Here is an 18,065-nt window from a genome sequence, read left to right as displayed (position 1 = left end):
GGTTCTAAATCAACAGAAAATATAAAAATGCCAACATACTACACTATTTATTAAAAAATGATTACTGACTTGCTTAAATGAATGTTTGCTATCATGTTCTGCATTTGTTCCCAATGAGGTTCATGTTTGAAAAGAAAACCGGGCATGGTGATCAGTGGTACAGCGTCTGCTTCATGAACGGGAGGTCATGGATTCGATTATTATTACAATAGTGAAAATGAAGGCTTTACACAACATTTTATGGTTTAAGAATCCCTTGCAGGATTTGTTAAAGCTTCCCAGTGATCGTGACAGCTTGGAACAAGAAGAACCGGATATGAACACAGTAGGTAACTTCCGGGTCAGCTTTTGAACGCGCACTTCTTTGTAATCATAATATTTATACCTTGGTCACATTTGCTGTACGGCGAGTCGAAAACAGCCGTTTTAGCTATTTTAATTCAAACCACCCATATGTAGTTGGACAAAAGAATGTTAAAACGGCTATTTTCGACTCGCCGTACGGCCGCCGTAGAGCAAATGTGACCAAGGTATTAGTTTACTTTGATGAAAAAAAAACTCTTTCGTAATGATTTGTTACACATTTTGAGAATAGGAGAAAGATCCGCTTGTTAGCAGGAATGGCGCACTGCCCTGCAAAATAATATACATTATTTTAATTACTAATAGTGCATAGAGTGGCCAGTTTTCAAATTATGTATGTCAAAAGAATTCGGCTTGCGCTCCGAGCTCGCAGTATTTGTTTAGATATATAGATAGATATATACTTATAAATATGATAACATGTCCATTACATTTTGCAAATAGTTCTTAAATTGTTTCGCTTTCTAGCCAGTATCATCATTTGAAAACAAATTTGCTCGCGCTTCTCGTTCGTATTATTCGTGCAGATTAAGCAACCCGCCCATAATTACGACAAAAATGAATGTAGAATGTTCTGTTTCAAGTCAGTATATGAGCATACATTCAAATCACGCTTCGGCGCTCGCATTATTTATTTCTTATGAGAAACAGGACATAATTTTGGCTTTTAGCCCTTTGTGCTACCGATCAGGGGGAAATGTGGATGCAGTAGCGTAGGCAGGATTTTGGAAGGGGGGGGGGGGGGGTTGAGCTGAATGAAAATTTGACAAGCGAAAAAAAAAGTTTTCAAAAAAAATCTGAGTGGGGGGGGGGGGGGGGAGAGTGGTTGAACCCCCGTCCCCGCGTACTAGCGTGTGTGGATGAAATCAACTTCGCCTCCCCCGGGCAATACTGTTTCGGCCCCTGTATGACGTCATATTAACAACCCGAATCAATAATACGAGACTCTTTTTTTCCATTGTCTACATATTTATTATCAAGAACTGAATAAAAGTACAAAGACAAAACATAACACAGAAGTAATTTTTATCTATTGAGCAAAACAACTGCGAACTCCCCGATAGGAGATGCTTACCATACGATTTGAATTCTTAACAACTAGATTGAAAAGAAATTAAATTGTTTATCATATTATTGACAGAAAAAGATGCAATTATGTGTACTGTACAGTATTTTGACACGTAGATTTCAAATGCAAAAATCAAAAACGTTTTCACATTATAGCGTTTATTTGTTAAGACTTGCTATTGCACTCCATGTATTAGAAAGTACATTATGCTATTCAACAATGATATATATATATATATGAGTTTTTAATTCATAATTGCAAAAACGGTTCAGACATGAATTCACGAAATCCACTTGAACATATAGGAATCTCATGCGTGTTTTGATAAAAAATAACCTTGGATATTTCAATCATTTTCATACCATTATGATGATACAATTTCCACTTTTCTTATGTAAGGAAGCGAACTATTAAACTTTATTACATGTAGGTCTATCATTAATATTATTGTTTCTGAAAGTAAAATTCGCTCGTTATATTTATATTCCCCGGATCATGGTTCGCCTGCTCTTCGTAACACATTTAGCCTTACGAAGCAAAACTAGTATTAGCATATAATCTAGCCTCTATGCGTAGTCTTCGCCAGATCAGACGTATGCTTACGTTCAGCATAACAGCAAAGACAATAACTGCAGCCTCCGCCTAGATTATATGCTAGGCTAGTATGCGATTATTAAGCACAATAAAGTTACAATAACACTTTACTTGTTATGAATATTAGTGTTGAGGGATGAAACGAGAATTATAATTCGAAGCATAACGACCCCACTTGAAAGAAAACAGCGTCACACAGTGTGATCACAGTGTGTTCACATGGTCGACTATTTTAATATTATGATTCACACTGTTTAAATGCTCAATTTTAACAGTGTGAACGTGATTTCCCTTTGTGTTTCACACTATGAACACACTGTGGCACACACTGTGTTCTTTTCAGTAGGGAAGTTATTTTAGAATATCAAATAGGCATGGGGAATAAAGACAGGAGCTATGTATATAATATAAAATAAAAATAGTGTTTTTGTACAGAGCTTAGTATTTAGATAATAGTAAGTAGTGAGGGAAATATTTAAATATATATACATCATAAACAAACCCCATCACGAGTTTATCAACCAAAAATATTCATATAATCATTTTATTGAAGATAATCTTGCATATTGAAAGACCGCATATACCTATTTCTCCCTAAAAATCTATTAAGCCTCAGACGAAGATGTTTTTCGACGGATCTGATGGACCCATCCGCGATCGATAGCTTGGTGGTGGCGAAAGAATGACAAGCGAATCAATTAAAAAACAGTTGCATCGTGTGTTAATTTTTGCATCGATATCGAAAGTATCTATATATAAATCGACTAACGCATCCGGATATCGATAACGCAAACGGGGCGTTGCAAGAAACTTACTGGTTGCAACTTGCAAATCAATTTTAGGTCCAAAATCAGTTAAAATTCATGCATTTCATTATATAAATTTGCCATTGATCGATTGAAGGTCTGCTTCTTGCATCAACAAAATACAAATTGATTTGCTTTAGTTAAAAGTGATCTAACACTTGTAAATTTGCACCTTTTTTTTTTTTTTTTTTTTTTTTTAACAAACAAGTGCACACCTAGTTACCAATAATGCATATAGCATTTCCATTTATTTGAAAGCAGAATAAAAGAGCATTGTAGATTAAATGCCTTGCTCACGGTCATAGGTGCCGCGGCCGGGGATCGAACCCCGGACTTTCCATGTATAGCCAGGCGCCTTAGACAACTCGGCCACGGCACCTCCACCTGAATTTTGCGATCGATCGCAAATATTTTCTTACAACACACCCTAAGGCAACCGAACGAGGCTAGCTGCCCCCAAGGCTTAAATATGTATAATAATCATGTACATAATTTATCCTAAATATATAATGTATGAACTGTTTTGATATAAACCTCTGAATATAACACGAACTATTTTGATAAAATACACACATGTTACTCATTCAAAATATTACGATCGTTTAAGTAAAAAAATGTTTCTCAGCCAATATTACACTTTCATAAAGTAACATCTTTTTAATGAGCCTCTTAATTGATATTTAATGCCATATATCAAAGAATTAACATCTTTTTAATGAGCCTCTTAATTGATATTTAATGCCATATATCAAAGAATATATTGTGTAGTAGTCAAGGAGAAAGTTTTACTTATTACCATTACAGCCTCAAAGTCGAAGGTCGTTCATTCTGTACAAACTGACAAAAATATACTTATATCAATCACACTACCCCGGCTTGAGTATTGCTAGTAAGAGATTGTCTATTATCATGATTACAAGAACGGGTAGCAAATTTCATTTTCTTCAATATTGCAGTCTTCATGACATAAACACAATATTTGAAACCGGATACATAGTTTGATATGACCCAACATGGAATAGCGAACAGTTCTTATTCATTCACTAGAGTTCAATGCTTCACAGGTACGCGTGACTTCACCGATGCGTGGGGTATGGAACGCCAAACGGTGTGCTCAAACATTTTTTTCTGATGTCCAAGCAAAGTACGGCATTTTAGATAATCAAGTGAAATTGTTGCAGGAAATACACGTTCCATTGAGCAGGGATTAGTGATTTAATGAATAAACACTTGAAAGGCTTACCCATTTGGCTTGTCATACCTAAAACAATTCGTAGCGCGTGGTTTATAAAGTCATGCGTAACATTATGGACTGCTAAATGAACCAGGGGATGATTGATAAAGCATTGAAATTTGCAGTCCATAATTAAGAACCAGTACTAACTAGATATAAAACAAGACAAAAACCCGTGTATATTATCTTCTTATTTACTTCTTGTTTTTCTACATATTCCTGTGAAATCAATTTTATGTACCAATCACTCCATCTATGAAAAATATGGAGAATTATTGAAAAAAAAGCTCAAGTCGGAAGGAGTTAAAAAACATGGGCTTCAATGAAAATTCATGTCAAGCCTTCTTCCTCAAATGAAGAAAGAAAATGGTATCTTCCTTTAAAAACTATATACAACATTTAGGTTCTTTCTTACCAATAGTTCATTCAATTCGTTCATAATAGTTTAATAAAGTCGTTACCGCAATGGGTGGGGGGGGGGGGGGCTGGAATATTTTACTATTTTATGGACGTTCTTTGTCTGGAGCGAAGACTAAAGGAAGTGGTGGAATGGTGAGCGTGGTGAGTATGACGACGCGTTGCCTAGACAACGTCCTCTCCCTTGGAGATGCCGCGGCACAGGATAATAGCGAATGCCATTGACAGGAGCTGATGAAAAGACAGAAAAAGTAGATTCATTCATTCATTCATTCATCCATCCATTCATTAATCAATTAGTTCATTCATTCGTTTACTTATTTATATATTCATTTATCTATTTGTTAATTGATTCTTGTATATTCATCCATTCACTTACTTATTCATTCATTTATCAATTCATGCATTGACTATACATACTACTGATTATCAAATTATCAAATTTGAAACCCAAGTAACCCTAGCCTATGCGAAGTGGAAATTTAGATTTGTTGCTCGGTTTTTGTAGACAAGCAAAAGAACAAAGAAGTTTTCACTACAACATAGAGTCAGAAAATATGTGACAAAAATAATAAAAAAATGTTTTCATTAAAAGACGAAGGTGATTTTGGTTAAATGTATACTTTTTAAAGGTCAAGTCCACCCCATAAAAAATGTTGATTTGAATAAATAGAGAAAAATCAAACTAGCAAACGCTGAAAATTTCATCAAAATCGGATGTAAAACAAAAAAGTTATGACATTTTAAAGTTTTGCTTATTTTTCACAAAACAGTGATATGCATAACTGAAACGAGACAGTCGATGATGTCCTTCACTCACTATTTCTTTTGTTTTTTATTGTTTGAATTATACAATATTTCATTTGTCATAGATTTGACAATAAGGACCAACTTGACTGAATCGTACAGTATTTAACAATGCTCATTCCACATATTCAGGGAGGATTTAATCGTTGTTTCACTTGACAATGAGGAGAAAAATAGGATATTCCCTATTTTATACAATAAAATACAAAAGAAATAGTGAGTGGATGACGTCATCAGTCTCCTCATTTGCATACCCACCAGGATGTGCATATAACTGTTTTGTGAAATTTAGCAAAACTTTAAAATGTCATAACTTTCTTATCTTACATCCGATTTTGATGAAATTTTCAGTGTTATGCTTGTTGGATTTTTCTCTTTTTATTCAAATCAACTTTTTGTTGGGGTGGACTTGTCCTTTAAACATACCTACCTGGTGATTTCCAGGGATGCTCCCTGGCACCCGCTGGCAAACCTTCAGCACCCCTGCACCCCCACTTCCCAAGGCCATGGTAATTACCCTTGTAATTATAACCAACTTACCTCGAAGATTAGAAGTCCAAGGCCGACTCCACCGACGTAAGCGATTTGATTGGTAACAAAATCTTGGAAAGCATTGTAACAGCCCTGTGATTAAAAAATGATTAAAAAAAGTGGTCTTACTCTAAGTTTGGCAGGTGGAAAATTGACTAAAATATTACTGATTAGAAAATCGTATGTGGTATCATGTTACTCAGTAGCGTAGATAGGATTTTTGAGGGGGGGGGGGCTCAAGCTGAATGAAAAGTTGACAAGCAAAAAGAAAAAAGGTCCTCACCAAAAATTGGAGGTTGTTTCTTATAGCAAAAAAAATTGACAAGGAGAAAAAAAGGTCTTCAGCCAAAATTTGAAGTGATTTCTTACGCCGAAAATTTTTACAAGAAAAAAAAAGGTCTTTACCTTAAAATGGACGTCGTTTCGTACCCAAAATAAATTTGACAAGCAAAAAAAATAAAATAAAATAAAAGAAATAAATAAGGGGGGGGGGAGTTGATTTTTTTAAGAGGGGGGGGGGGGGTAGTTTATTAAGGGGGAGTGTGTCTTTCACAAAAAATCAAGGGGGAGGTTCAACCCCCCCCCCCACTTACGCTACTGATGTTTCTTTAAACGGGATATTTTTTTTAAAATAAAGTAACAAATCATTGAAAGTTCAAGGAATATTGAATAAAAAATAAGAGCATTTGAATGTAATGGAAAACACTGACAGTGGCGTAATGAGCTAAATATGGTGTATCGTGCAAAAGTTATTAAAATTTGCGAGCGAGAGAAGCGAACAAGCAAACATTTTGAAATTTGTATTACAAAAATCAAATTTTGTGATACATTCTGACGTAATATTTATCCTCTCTTTACTTTTCTTTATTTATTTTCTAATTTTTTCTTGGTTGTGGAAATGGGGGGGGGGGGGGGGGTGGGGGAAAGCACCCCTCCCGGAAGCCCCCCCCCCCTCCATCTGTACGCCACTGATCGCTGATGCAAAGTAGATCCTCTCATCGGCAATGCAACCAAGATGTGTGATATCCACTATGTCCACTGATTTGTATCCCAAACGTACAACTTCTGAATTACTTAAGTATCTATTCAATTTTAACTTTATTATTTTCCTAGTCTCCATCAAAGACAGATGCTCTCTTCATGAGAGGGCATATATGTAATAAGGGTTTCGCAACATCATACCGTGGATGAATATATACTTGTTTGTCATATCCTTAAATTGAATAATATTTTCAGAGTCAAAAGGGGATAGTTGTCCATGTATTATCCCAGATCGTGTTCGCATTGCCAATAGGAGGATCTTGATAGCATTAGGTATCTTGACATTCAAATGCTCATAACTGTCTTTGATCTTATTCTGTGAATTTTCTTCCTCCAATCAAGTTGCTCCAATGGTTTCATTCTTCTTTAAAGGGAAAGTTCACCCCCGAACATATGTTTCTTGTAAAAACAGCAGCAGTTATAAATAAAAATATCAGCGAAGGTTTGAAGAAAATTCATCAAAGAATGAAAGAGTTATTAGAATGTTAATCATTTGATTTGTGACGTCATATGCGGGCTGCCTTCCGACATATCGTATGGTAAAAAAAATGAATAAAATGTAATTTCCCCGAAAATTGTTCATAGTTTTTATTCTAATACCGGTATATCAATAGACAATTCATTTCACACCCGCTCCTAAAAAAATAAGTTATTACGAACCACTAAAAAAAAATTATGCATTTTATATAACATGTGGGGCAGCAATAAGAAAGATATTAGAATTTGACGTTTACATGACGTCACAAATAAAAAAACGTCAAATTCTAATATCTTTCTAATTCTTTTTTCTTAAACCTTCTCCAACATTCATTATTATTTTTTCAGCTTTTTTTTTTTACAACAAACTATGTGTCAGGGTTAACTCCCCGTTAAGGATTCGGGATGTGTGCAGAAGGGGTAATGCCCTTACCCCTGTATTGAGAGTGTCGTTTGAGAGTGGTCCTTGGATACCCATACACGATGAGATGTTTACTGGTGTCGGCCAATATCCACCGGAAATAATTGTGTACTTGTCCACAAACTGGAAGAAAAATAAAAACAACTTAAATAATTATGAGTAACGAGTAGAGATTTAATTAGATTAAACAATAAAGTGAATTGATGTGAGAAATCTAAAAACACAGAACAAACAAGAAGTTACTGCACACGTGTTATAATCATAGCTATACGGAATCTGTTTTTTCTTCATGATCATAATACATGTAATATATCACTAAATAGAGCACATAATAAACATGATATTCCTCTGTTCGCGTTTCAATAAAGAGAAACGCATGAAGCTTAAAATACTATAATTTCCTTATTTCACATCCAACGTTGATGAAAACTTCCACCAATGTTGATTTTTTCCCCTTAATTTACTCAAATCAAGTATTCGTTGGTCGAGCTGGACTTGGATGACAACTTGGAAAGGGACACAATTCAGTCCAGTATGGCCGGGCGTTGATATGGCGGGGGGGGGGGGGGGGCAGGGTAATATAACGCTCCTCTCCTCTTTTAAAGGATTTAACTTGATTGTCAGAATTCTTTATCAGGGAAATTGCAGATGCAAGAATTTCGACCTGCTTTCCTTTTACTTTATCTTTTTTTTGCTCGTCAGAAAATGTTTGTCCCCCCCTTTTTCTGGTTAATCTTGGGTCCGCCCCTAGATACGCCCCTGAATATTCTGCCCTCTGTATAATTGTAGTGATCAGTCTTACCACACAGCATGTTGCAGGGTAAGTCTGGTCGTAAGAGGTGCCATCGATCGCGATCGTTGGATTGGTATCGTTTACCCAGGTGCTATCGGCCCAGTCCTCATATCCATCGGTTCCACAGCATTCAAGCTACAGGAGAAGAAAAAAAAATTCTTAATCACTTAACAAATGATATAAAACATTCGTTTATTACATTGGGTCGAGCCGAGCGAAACAGGTTACTTACAAATGGGTTTCATGTCACGCCATGACTTGTAAGTTTATTCTTTTGTGCGAAAGTGTTGGTCCTGAAAAGGACCACCGAGTCCCACCTTTTTAGGAAAAACACATGACCATTTTTCTTTCTTCGCCGTGGAAGCCTCCAGAAGTTAAAAGTTATTTTCAGTAAAAAAACCCGAAATAGGTGATTATTTCTATTCTAAATGGGGTTATTTGAAGGAGTCTTTTAAAGTCACACGCTAAAATCACAAACATAAAGGAGGGGGGGGGGGGGACCCCGCAAAAATAAGTGAAATATAATGTACAGACCGACCTCGACCCCCATGAGACCAATATAATTATTAAATGGTGAATGAAACGCATGAAAAAGATTGTCGTGGTTACAAATGGAAATAATGCGTTTATTTATATTCCCAACAGGTTATACAAACGGAACGTGGGAGTTATAGATTCAAATATTCAAAACGGGCTCTTACAATAGATTGTCAGGTATCGTTTTCAAACGTCGGTTATGGTCTTCACTTTCAAAATACTGTTTTATACCTTGAAATTAGATACATGTTCCTGCTATTTCCAAAGTCATTACTTATAGTTTACATCGTTTCATGTAACTAAATCTGCCATTAAAAGAAGCAGAACAAGGAAAAAAAAAAAAACAATACAAAACCAGCCGTAAAGATAATATATATTCACTAAGATTTCTACGACTTTATGAATTACTACTTTGCATCGATATGATAACAAACAGGAGAGTTTCTTCATGCTATTACTAATTATTTGTTAAATCTTATAGGGCATTCTCTTCCGTTACCCCTATAGTCTTTTAACTTCATATATAATTGTACTTTCAGATCTGAATTTAGGACCTATCTTTTCGGGAGCCAGCGTCTTTCTTACGGAAAAATGGCGCACCAAACAAAAATGCTGTTCATCATCAGCATAATCATCATATTTATATCATTTAACGGTTAAGGAAATTTAGTTTTTATATCCAAAATTCAAACATGTTAAACTCGAATGCCACTGTGACAGTCACACCAACGAAAACGACTTCAAACCGACCGATGCTATACCATTGGTAATAACGCAATAGCTTTCATCGGTTTAGAGTCGGATTTGTTGTTGTGACTTGTCATTGACTTAGGGGATTGTTAACTTCGAACATTTAAGATATTTTGACTTTTTTAATCCTCTTGCAGCAGCTGATGCTGAAATCAACATTGCAAGCTGACTTGGTCAGACAGGAATCACCTAAAAGTTTGAAGCTAATCGGCCCCTAACTACTGCGATAATGATGAATATACAATGTAGTCATAAGCATCCCTAGTTAAGTTAACTCAGTGGACTATGTTTTTACATGGTTTTTAAAACCAATTGCGAAGCATGTACTGATCTTACAAAGAGTTACGACTGATCCGATCAACCTCAACTATATGGAAATCCCGATCGATGTCATATTTTTTCCAAAAAAAAAGCACAATGTCCTTTGTACACAAAGAGAAGCACACTGAAAAAAAAGTAATGATGAATGCATGAATTAATAGCATATCTAGGAAATATTTTGAGCAAACATTAATTTCAGTATTGTGGCTGATCAGATCAATCGCATCCCTTTGTAAGACGGGGACATGATGATTATGAAATGAAATTTTCAAGGTTTCTTTTTGAAATATTTTTATGCATACACTGACAGTGTGTAGGCTACACAACTCACTTTATTTGCATATCTTAATACCGTTTTCAGTTTTCAGTGATTTTTTGCTCCGCACCAGACCCACGCTAAATTTAGTCCACATTATTTGCGTTCAGGAAATACAGCAGAGCCAGTGTCATAGCCAAATTGGCCCGAGCAGCCGATAGGCACCGGCAAGACTAATCGGCGGCTCTTTTACCTGCCGATTGGTCCCGTGTTTTGTTGGTCTCATTCAGCGCCTACACCGGCGCTGCTTTTGCGATCACCCATTAAAAAAAAACGCGGGCCTGGCGCTGGTCTGGTGCTGAGAAAAGCAGCGTCAAAATAGCCCGGGCCTGAAATAGCCCGCGCTATTCATGAATAAAATTTTACAACTTAGCCCGAGACTAGTCCGGGTCAGCGAGTTACTGAAAGCGGTATAAGCTAGGTACTCAAAGTTAATCCAACTTACAAGAATCTGGATGGCATTCCATGCGGTGCTGGTGGTATCGTTAGCGGCCTCTCCTTCATAGAGATCCATGGTGGAGGATAACGAGTTCGTGACGAAATCATCAACCTGTTATAGGATGAAAAGAGGAAAATCCATTTTGAGGGGTAAGGAGTGGGGAACGGGGAAGGGGGTGTAAGGTATAGGGGGAGAAAAAACTTTAATAACTCGAAAAAGATTAAAGATTATTAAAAGTACTAATATTACTACTAATTCCACGACGACTACTGCTATACTGCTAATCTTCTATTATTACTGCTGCTACACTTTCTACTGCTACCTCTTCTACTACTACTACTACTACAACTATTGCTATAGTGCTAATACTTCTACTACTATTACTGCTGCTACTTCTTTTATTGCTTCTACAACTACTTCTTCTACTACTACTACTACTACTACTACTACTACTACTACTACTACTACTACTACTACTACCACCACCACCACCACTGTACAATGAACGTATTAACCCCCCTGCCACCTCCTATGTCACAAATCACATTAATACCGAGATATGAAGTGTCCCACATGGAAATGCTTTAGGTCCTATATTGTTTAAAATCATTTGAACATACCTTGCTCCTGTATGCAAGAACCAAAGCACATCCAACCAGCTGTGCGATGAAGATGATCAAGATGATGATGAAGTACTGAGGGGATAAGGTGAAGAAAAAAAAATCGTTACTTATACATGTACATCAAAGTAAAACATCTTTTTCTGTTCTAGAACTCCGGCCAACTGATGTCCTTTTCATATACACAGGATAGCGATAAAAATAAGTCACCAGTATTTTGAAATTACTTTCTAGTCAAATTATTTTTCTATTTTACACTGGCAATATTGTTCGGCATCCAGACTAAAATAAACTGGGTTCCAAAACAACCAACAAAATGGAACAATCACACAGCCACACAGAGATCCCCCGGGTAATGACCCGGTAAGCGGGGATAATCTAAACACGGGGTGTATTTGTGTTTCCGATAATGGGGATATTTATAATGGGAGAAGGGCTCGCAGTCATGTAATTAAGTATTTCAAAATGTCTTGTGTAAAAAGAATATGTAATATTATATTACATATTCTTTTTACACAAGACATTTACAAAAACTGTTAAAGTAATACATAAAAGTTTCGGGTTCGAACCCCGGCACGGCACTTATGGCCAAGAGCAAATAAACAAAAACAAAACAACCCCCCCTAAAAAAAAAATATGATGGGACTTCCATAAGGTTTCTTACTTCTACTACTAATCGTATTCTGAAGTCAGACCACGGTCTACTATAACTGTGCTAAAATTGTGGAGAGCCAAAAATTAAAAAAATCTGTTGATATGGTATATCTGTTATGTTCATTATTTGTTTCCTGTTGCTTTCTTAATGAAGAAAAAATACTTCAAATAGTTAAATTATCATTCCCAGACAATTATGACAAATTTGAGTGTCAAATCAGTTAATAAATTGGATGTGCACTGTTAGGGATTTGTGCCCCAATATAGGCGATCCATAGTTAAACCACAACTTTACACCATTCTTTAATTCAAACCTGAGTTCAGAACACCGGCCACTTAGTTTCTATATCCCGACTTACAATCACAAGCATGCACTTGGAGTTCATACAGGCCCCGCAGCATCCTAACGCTGATACCACAATAATGAAGGATCCAATGGCAATAATCAGGTAGGCACTGTTCTGGATAAGTGGGTTGTCCAGGATTTCGAGGATGGCAATCTGGTAGGGCTGGACGATGACCCAGATGCCGACGGCGAGGAGAGCGATGCCGACCAGCTAAATTAAGATGAGAGATAATTATGAGAGATTATAGATATCCGTATATTATGATGACCAATATTTACATATACATAATGATGTGTTGCTGGAATTCATTGAATGCCAATCAAAATGATTTGAGTATCCAAATTTTCGGTGGTCCTCTTCCCGCCTTCCCCTTCGTCGGGGAAAACACAATTATACATAATTATATATGTATAATAATAATCACAAATAGTCTAGTAAATGCCGTGGAAATAAAATCGTAGATTTTAAAAGGAGCATAGCTCTCAAAAATGAAAAGTAAAGTCACACTCTTCGTCAGTGCCCATGATGTGACTAAAAAAGAGAATTCAAAATCCATTTCTGAAACGATCGTAAACAACATATTGATATATATATATTTATATATATATACATATTATATATATATATATATATACACGAAAGAACGAAATATGTTCTCGGTCAAGGAGGAAAAATATTAGATATAATCCAAATTTAATAATCAATCAATCAATCAACCAATTAAACAATCAATCAATCAATCAATCAATCAATCAATCAATCAATCAATCAATCAATCAATCAATCAATCAATCAATCAATCAATCAACCAACCAACCAACCAACCAACCAACCAACCAACCAACCAACCAACCAACCAACCAACCAACCAACCAACCAACCAACCAACCAACCAACCAACCAACCAACCAACCAACCAACCAACCAACCAACCAACCAACCAACCAACCAATCAATCAATAAAAAATTAATCACTCAAGCAATTCATTCGTCGTATTAATCTGTAAACCACATTACCAATCTCTCCATCATGTAAAACCCGGTCGATTTATCATCACTTCAGTCGATATCCCCAATTCATTACGTAATCAATTTTTACTTACAAAGAATAGAACATTGAAGATAATAAGAAGATACTTGGAGCACTTAGCACAACCGCCTAGTTCCACGCTGCCCATCTTGAATTAGTTTTTCTTGACCTAAAAATAAAAGATAATACGCGTAATTAAGACGGTGAGATTTTTAAAATCTTAATTGAAATCTATATCTGAATTCATACATATCATGAATGTAGAAAAAAATATATAAATAAGGCCCCCTATCCCTCTAAATAAGATCCCTTCTTTAAGATAAAATCCAATGAGTATTTATTATGATTTTCTTACTCTTACACAGCGCTTCACAATCGATCCACTAGATATTTCATATTCATATTAGCCAAATGAACATTGACAACATTTCTGAAGACCACAATAGGGGCGATTTCATGCAAGGATTTGTCGGACGTTTTATTCGACAGTTACCATAGTAACAGTGCTTCTCAGCCAATCAAAATCAAGGAAATATGTCAGATCTGAATACTTGTCGGAAAAATGTTAGTGAAACGCTCCCAAATTGAGCAATAAAATAATCGAAGTTTATTCACAAACCACACGAAGTAGCACATTCATAAATAAATATATCATGATCCAAACTAAAAAAACCAAACCTAAAACCTAAAAAGAAAAGTAGATAAGGAGGCGACGGTGTACAAAACCTCATTTCTATTTTTAAGGGTACTTAAATATCGCCAATACACTGTATTACATGTGGGTCATAAAATTTTTTGTGTATTCAGCCAAGGGGAATCGCTGTGGAAGTTGAAGCATGGGGAGGGGAGGGGGCTGACCATGTAGAAACACCATCATGAATTATATTGTTTTACATGTTTGCACGCGGCTCATGTAAATAGTGCAGATGATCGAGGAAACACAATACAGATAACAAGTTTGTTTATTTCAAAAAGGAAATAATTTCCCAAATGACCGGGTTGTTGTTTTTCTATCTAGTAATGGAGTGCAACCCAATACTTGAAATCAAATCGTTTAATAAGTCTATACGTTAATGGAAATTTTTTTCCGGTTTGAAAGGAAATCGAAAATGAAAGTTTGTGAAAAGATTGAGGATTTATGGTAAGGGATAATTGATTAAAGGGATGGTCCGGGCTGAAAATATTTATATCTTAATACATAGAGTAGAATTCACTGAGCAAAATGCCGAAAATTTCATCAAAATCGGATAAAAAATAATAAAGTTATTGAAGTTTAAAGTATAGCAATATTTTGTGAAAACAGTCGTCGTGAATATTCATTAGGTGGTCTGATGATGTCACATCTCCACTTTCCGTTTTCTTATGTTATTACATAAAATCATAATTTTTTCATTTTTTCAAACTTGTGTGAATAATATGTATCCCTTATAATGAAATAAGTTGCAGCAATAAATATCTAATGCACTAAATCAGTTGTCAATCCAATTTTTCTAGTTCTTGGAGGAAAACATTTGAATAAACCTAATTTCATATAATAAAATACAAAAGAACAAGTGGAGATGTGACATCATCAGCCCACCTAATGAATATTCATGACGACTGTTTTCACAAAATATTGCTAAACTTTAAAATTCAATAACTTTGTTATTTGTTATCCGAATTTGATGAAATTTTTGGCATTTTGCTCAGTGAATTCTACTCTATTTATTAAGCTATACATACTTTTAGCTCGGACCATCCCTTTAAACAAAGTATTTGTTTAAAGGAGTACTCTAGGTTTAAAAAAAAATGTAATTTTGAAGATGCAAGATGTGTAATTAAAGTCTGCAGAAAATCATTGAAAGTTTATCCTCAATATATGAAAAATAACTATGTTTATTAAATTAATGGTCTTGTATTTTGGGGTGAAGCAGTTGCTCGCAAATATATCCTCATGGATCGTATTGATGCATCCTACATGTACAATACTTGATATGAATCATGTCCAATCATTTCATTTAAATTTTGACTTTTATTCTATAAAATAACTACTCTCAGTTTGTCGTATTTTTGTGTATCATGAAATCTAAATTGCAATAAAAACCAGTGGCGAAATATGGGGGAAAAATGGTTGGGGAAGAAAAGGAGGATCGGTGATAATTCATGTAAAAAAACTTGACATTTTCATTACAGAAATTAAATTTTGTGAAAGATTTTGAAATAATATTCAGAAAACCCTTCTCTCATTCGTTTTCTTTATAGTTTTCTATTTTTCTTAGTCATGAAAACTTTGGGGTCCATGCCCCCAGCCATGAGCCCCCCTTCTGACGCCAGTGTTACAAGAATGTGAATATATATATATATATATATATATATATATAGAATAAACGAAGAATAGCCGAAGAATATTCCACTTTTACTTGGTTTTTTTAATCTTCAGAAAGTGAAATGAACAAGCAAATTCTTACAAAAAGTGCGCTCTGGGCTGGCGCCATACATGTACACGCTATGTAACTGGATGCGTTGCGTAGTAACTGTTAAACTCATTATGTTAACATAATGTCACAATTAAGACATTTCATTATCATTCTTCTGTCGTTACTATTTACATATTTACAATCATTGAAATAATAAAAGACCCATTCTCTAATAAAATTCGGAGAAATACTAAAACAATCACGGTCTATTTAAAACCGGTTGGAAAATGTCTATGAAGTATTTTCCCGTTCGTTTTCATTATCTGTAGAAAGGAACCGCATGGAACTCGGGACTAATTCCTTTTGCTCATGTTGATAAGTGCTTACTTACATTAAGAATTTGATATTTTTTCTCTTATATGTTGACGATGATGGGTCGTTCAATTTCTCAAGATGCCCCCGTTTCTCCAATATAATATTTTCCACAACCATTACAAGTCAAACAGTAAATTAAGTTTCTGGATGTGCATGAGAATGAATCTTTTAATTAAAAAAATGTTGGTAACCATCTCTTTTAACACAACACACACACACACCCTCACACACATAAATGTATATATATATATATGTATATACATAAAAAATATATATATGCATATATGTATGAAATATACATATTTATATACACTGCAAAAACTGTGGTGTTAAAACTAACACCAGCGGGTGTTAATAGAGGACCACATCCTCTGGTGTTAAAATTACACCCTAGAGATCGAATATAACACCAAAGAGTATACATGTAACAACCAAAGGTGTTGCAATAATACCTATAGGTGCTAAACTAACACTGTCAATTTAACAACGGTGTAAAATAACTGGTGTGGTCCTCTATGTACACCGGTTAACACCGCATTTTTTGCTGTGTGTATATATATATATATATATATGCATTACCTCTTTGTCTCTTATATATATACATATATATATATATGTTAAATGGTCGTTGTGTTATAAACAGTACATAAATATTATTCTATATCCATCGATCACCGCCACTGGTTGTCATCTCAAAAAAGTTTCACGGTCACACGTCCATGTACACACGAACCCTTTACAAGCAGTGATGTTAAGGCTTTTGTATGTTCCAAGGACATTTGTTTCAACTAGATCTAAACTAATAATAGGCCTACATGCATTTGGACTTCAGCACTGAAAGTAACACAAAACTACATGTATACACATTCATGCAATATATCAACCATCACGGCCACAACAATCGCAAGCCCATTTTAGAAATACATCATGTTTAATTTTCGGAATACTTACTACTAGTTACGTCCGATCACACCCAGAAAATAAACGCCACAGCAACACACAGTCATACACACGCATTCCGTACCATGCACTTAATGGCACACACTCACACACAACAAAACACCAGTTCGAATTTCAATAGTCAAATAAAAAGCCTTCACAAACGCCGCACGCTGCATCGGGGCGTTGGCCAATTCGGGAGCCGAATTTGAGCCGATTTATGAATGGCAAAAGAAGTAGTACTTTCGTCACTAACCATAAACGGGTTTTGGTTGAAGATCACAAATAGGGTCAGAAGGAACAATGGGAATCCACATAGGGGTAGAGTGACGTACCCGATACAAATGAGTAGCTTCGAAATGAACGAGTACATGGCTAGCTATTGAAAACTTTTAACAAGCCGATTAAGCTCGCACGTTTTGTTTCCACTTGGCAATTTATTTTACACGTAATCTTCTATCCATCATGACATATTCCTGCTAACCGGTGGAAGAATATGGGTAATTTGACATCGACTGTTTGTTATCTAGATTGCAGATGGGATTTCGAATGTACTCACATTTTGTTTACCAACGTCTAATTATTCTATTTAAGCCATTAAATTCATGAAGTCTTAAAACATAATGTCTTGCAGTGAAAAAAAAAACCGTAACGAATTGCACACAGTGTATCAAATATTTCACTTTATGAGGAACGAATTTGAATTGTAATTGAATTTTTTTTCACATAAAAAAATGGACAGAAAATAATTGATTTATTAAATTAATAAATGATAAAACTCATTTATA

The 18,065-nt window shown here is 35.3% G+C and overlaps 1 protein-coding gene across 2 annotated transcripts; it reads right to left on the bottom strand.

The window, feature by feature from the left end:
* Positions 1 to 1,311: 1,311 nt before the first annotated feature.
* Positions 1,312 to 17,727, bottom strand: LOC129268140 (tetraspanin-18-like). 2 transcript variants are annotated; one of them, XM_064104906.1, is made up of 10 exons: positions 17,534 to 17,727; positions 13,641 to 13,736; positions 12,550 to 12,747; positions 11,537 to 11,611; positions 10,923 to 11,027; positions 8,563 to 8,688; positions 7,773 to 7,883; positions 5,831 to 5,914; positions 3,217 to 4,714; positions 1,312 to 3,004 (listed from the first exon to the last, which is right to left on the bottom strand). In XM_064104906.1, exons 2-9 carry the CDS (start codon positions 13,713 to 13,715, stop codon positions 4,649 to 4,651), a joined length of 840 nt encoding a protein of 279 aa, XP_063960976.1. In that variant the 5' UTR covers positions 13,716 to 13,736; positions 17,534 to 17,727; the 3' UTR covers positions 1,312 to 3,004; positions 3,217 to 4,648. The 2 variants fall into 2 exon arrangements, with proteins under 2 accessions (XP_063960976.1, XP_054761699.2); XM_054905724.2 differs by lacking the exon at positions 17,534 to 17,727 and adding an exon at positions 17,290 to 17,503.
* Between the last annotated feature and the right edge of the window lie 338 nt (positions 17,728 to 18,065).

Source organism: Lytechinus pictus, chromosome 9 (assembly GCF_037042905.1).
Source record: "Lytechinus pictus isolate F3 Inbred chromosome 9, Lp3.0, whole genome shotgun sequence".
NCBI lineage: Eukaryota > Metazoa > Echinodermata > Echinoidea > Temnopleuroida > Toxopneustidae > Lytechinus > Lytechinus pictus.
The sequence above is the reverse complement of the archived record's forward strand: the minus strand, read 5'-3'. Positions and strand labels throughout refer to the sequence as shown.

Bases quoted from the DNA above. Each gene is read 5' to 3' on its own strand.
- LOC129268140 (XM_064104906.1), bottom strand. From the start codon at position 13,715: ATGGGCAGCGTGGAACTAGGCGGTTGTGCTAAGTGCTCCAAGTATCTT. The intron at 8,689-10,922 runs GTAAGTTGGATT...CTTCTCCTGTAG, and splicing joins GGAATGCCATCCAGATTCTT to CTTGAATGCTGTGGAACCGA. The intron at 4,715-5,830 runs GTAAGTTGGTTA...TCTTTTCATCAG, and splicing joins TTGGACTTCTAATCTTCGAG to CTCCTGTCAATGGCATTCGC.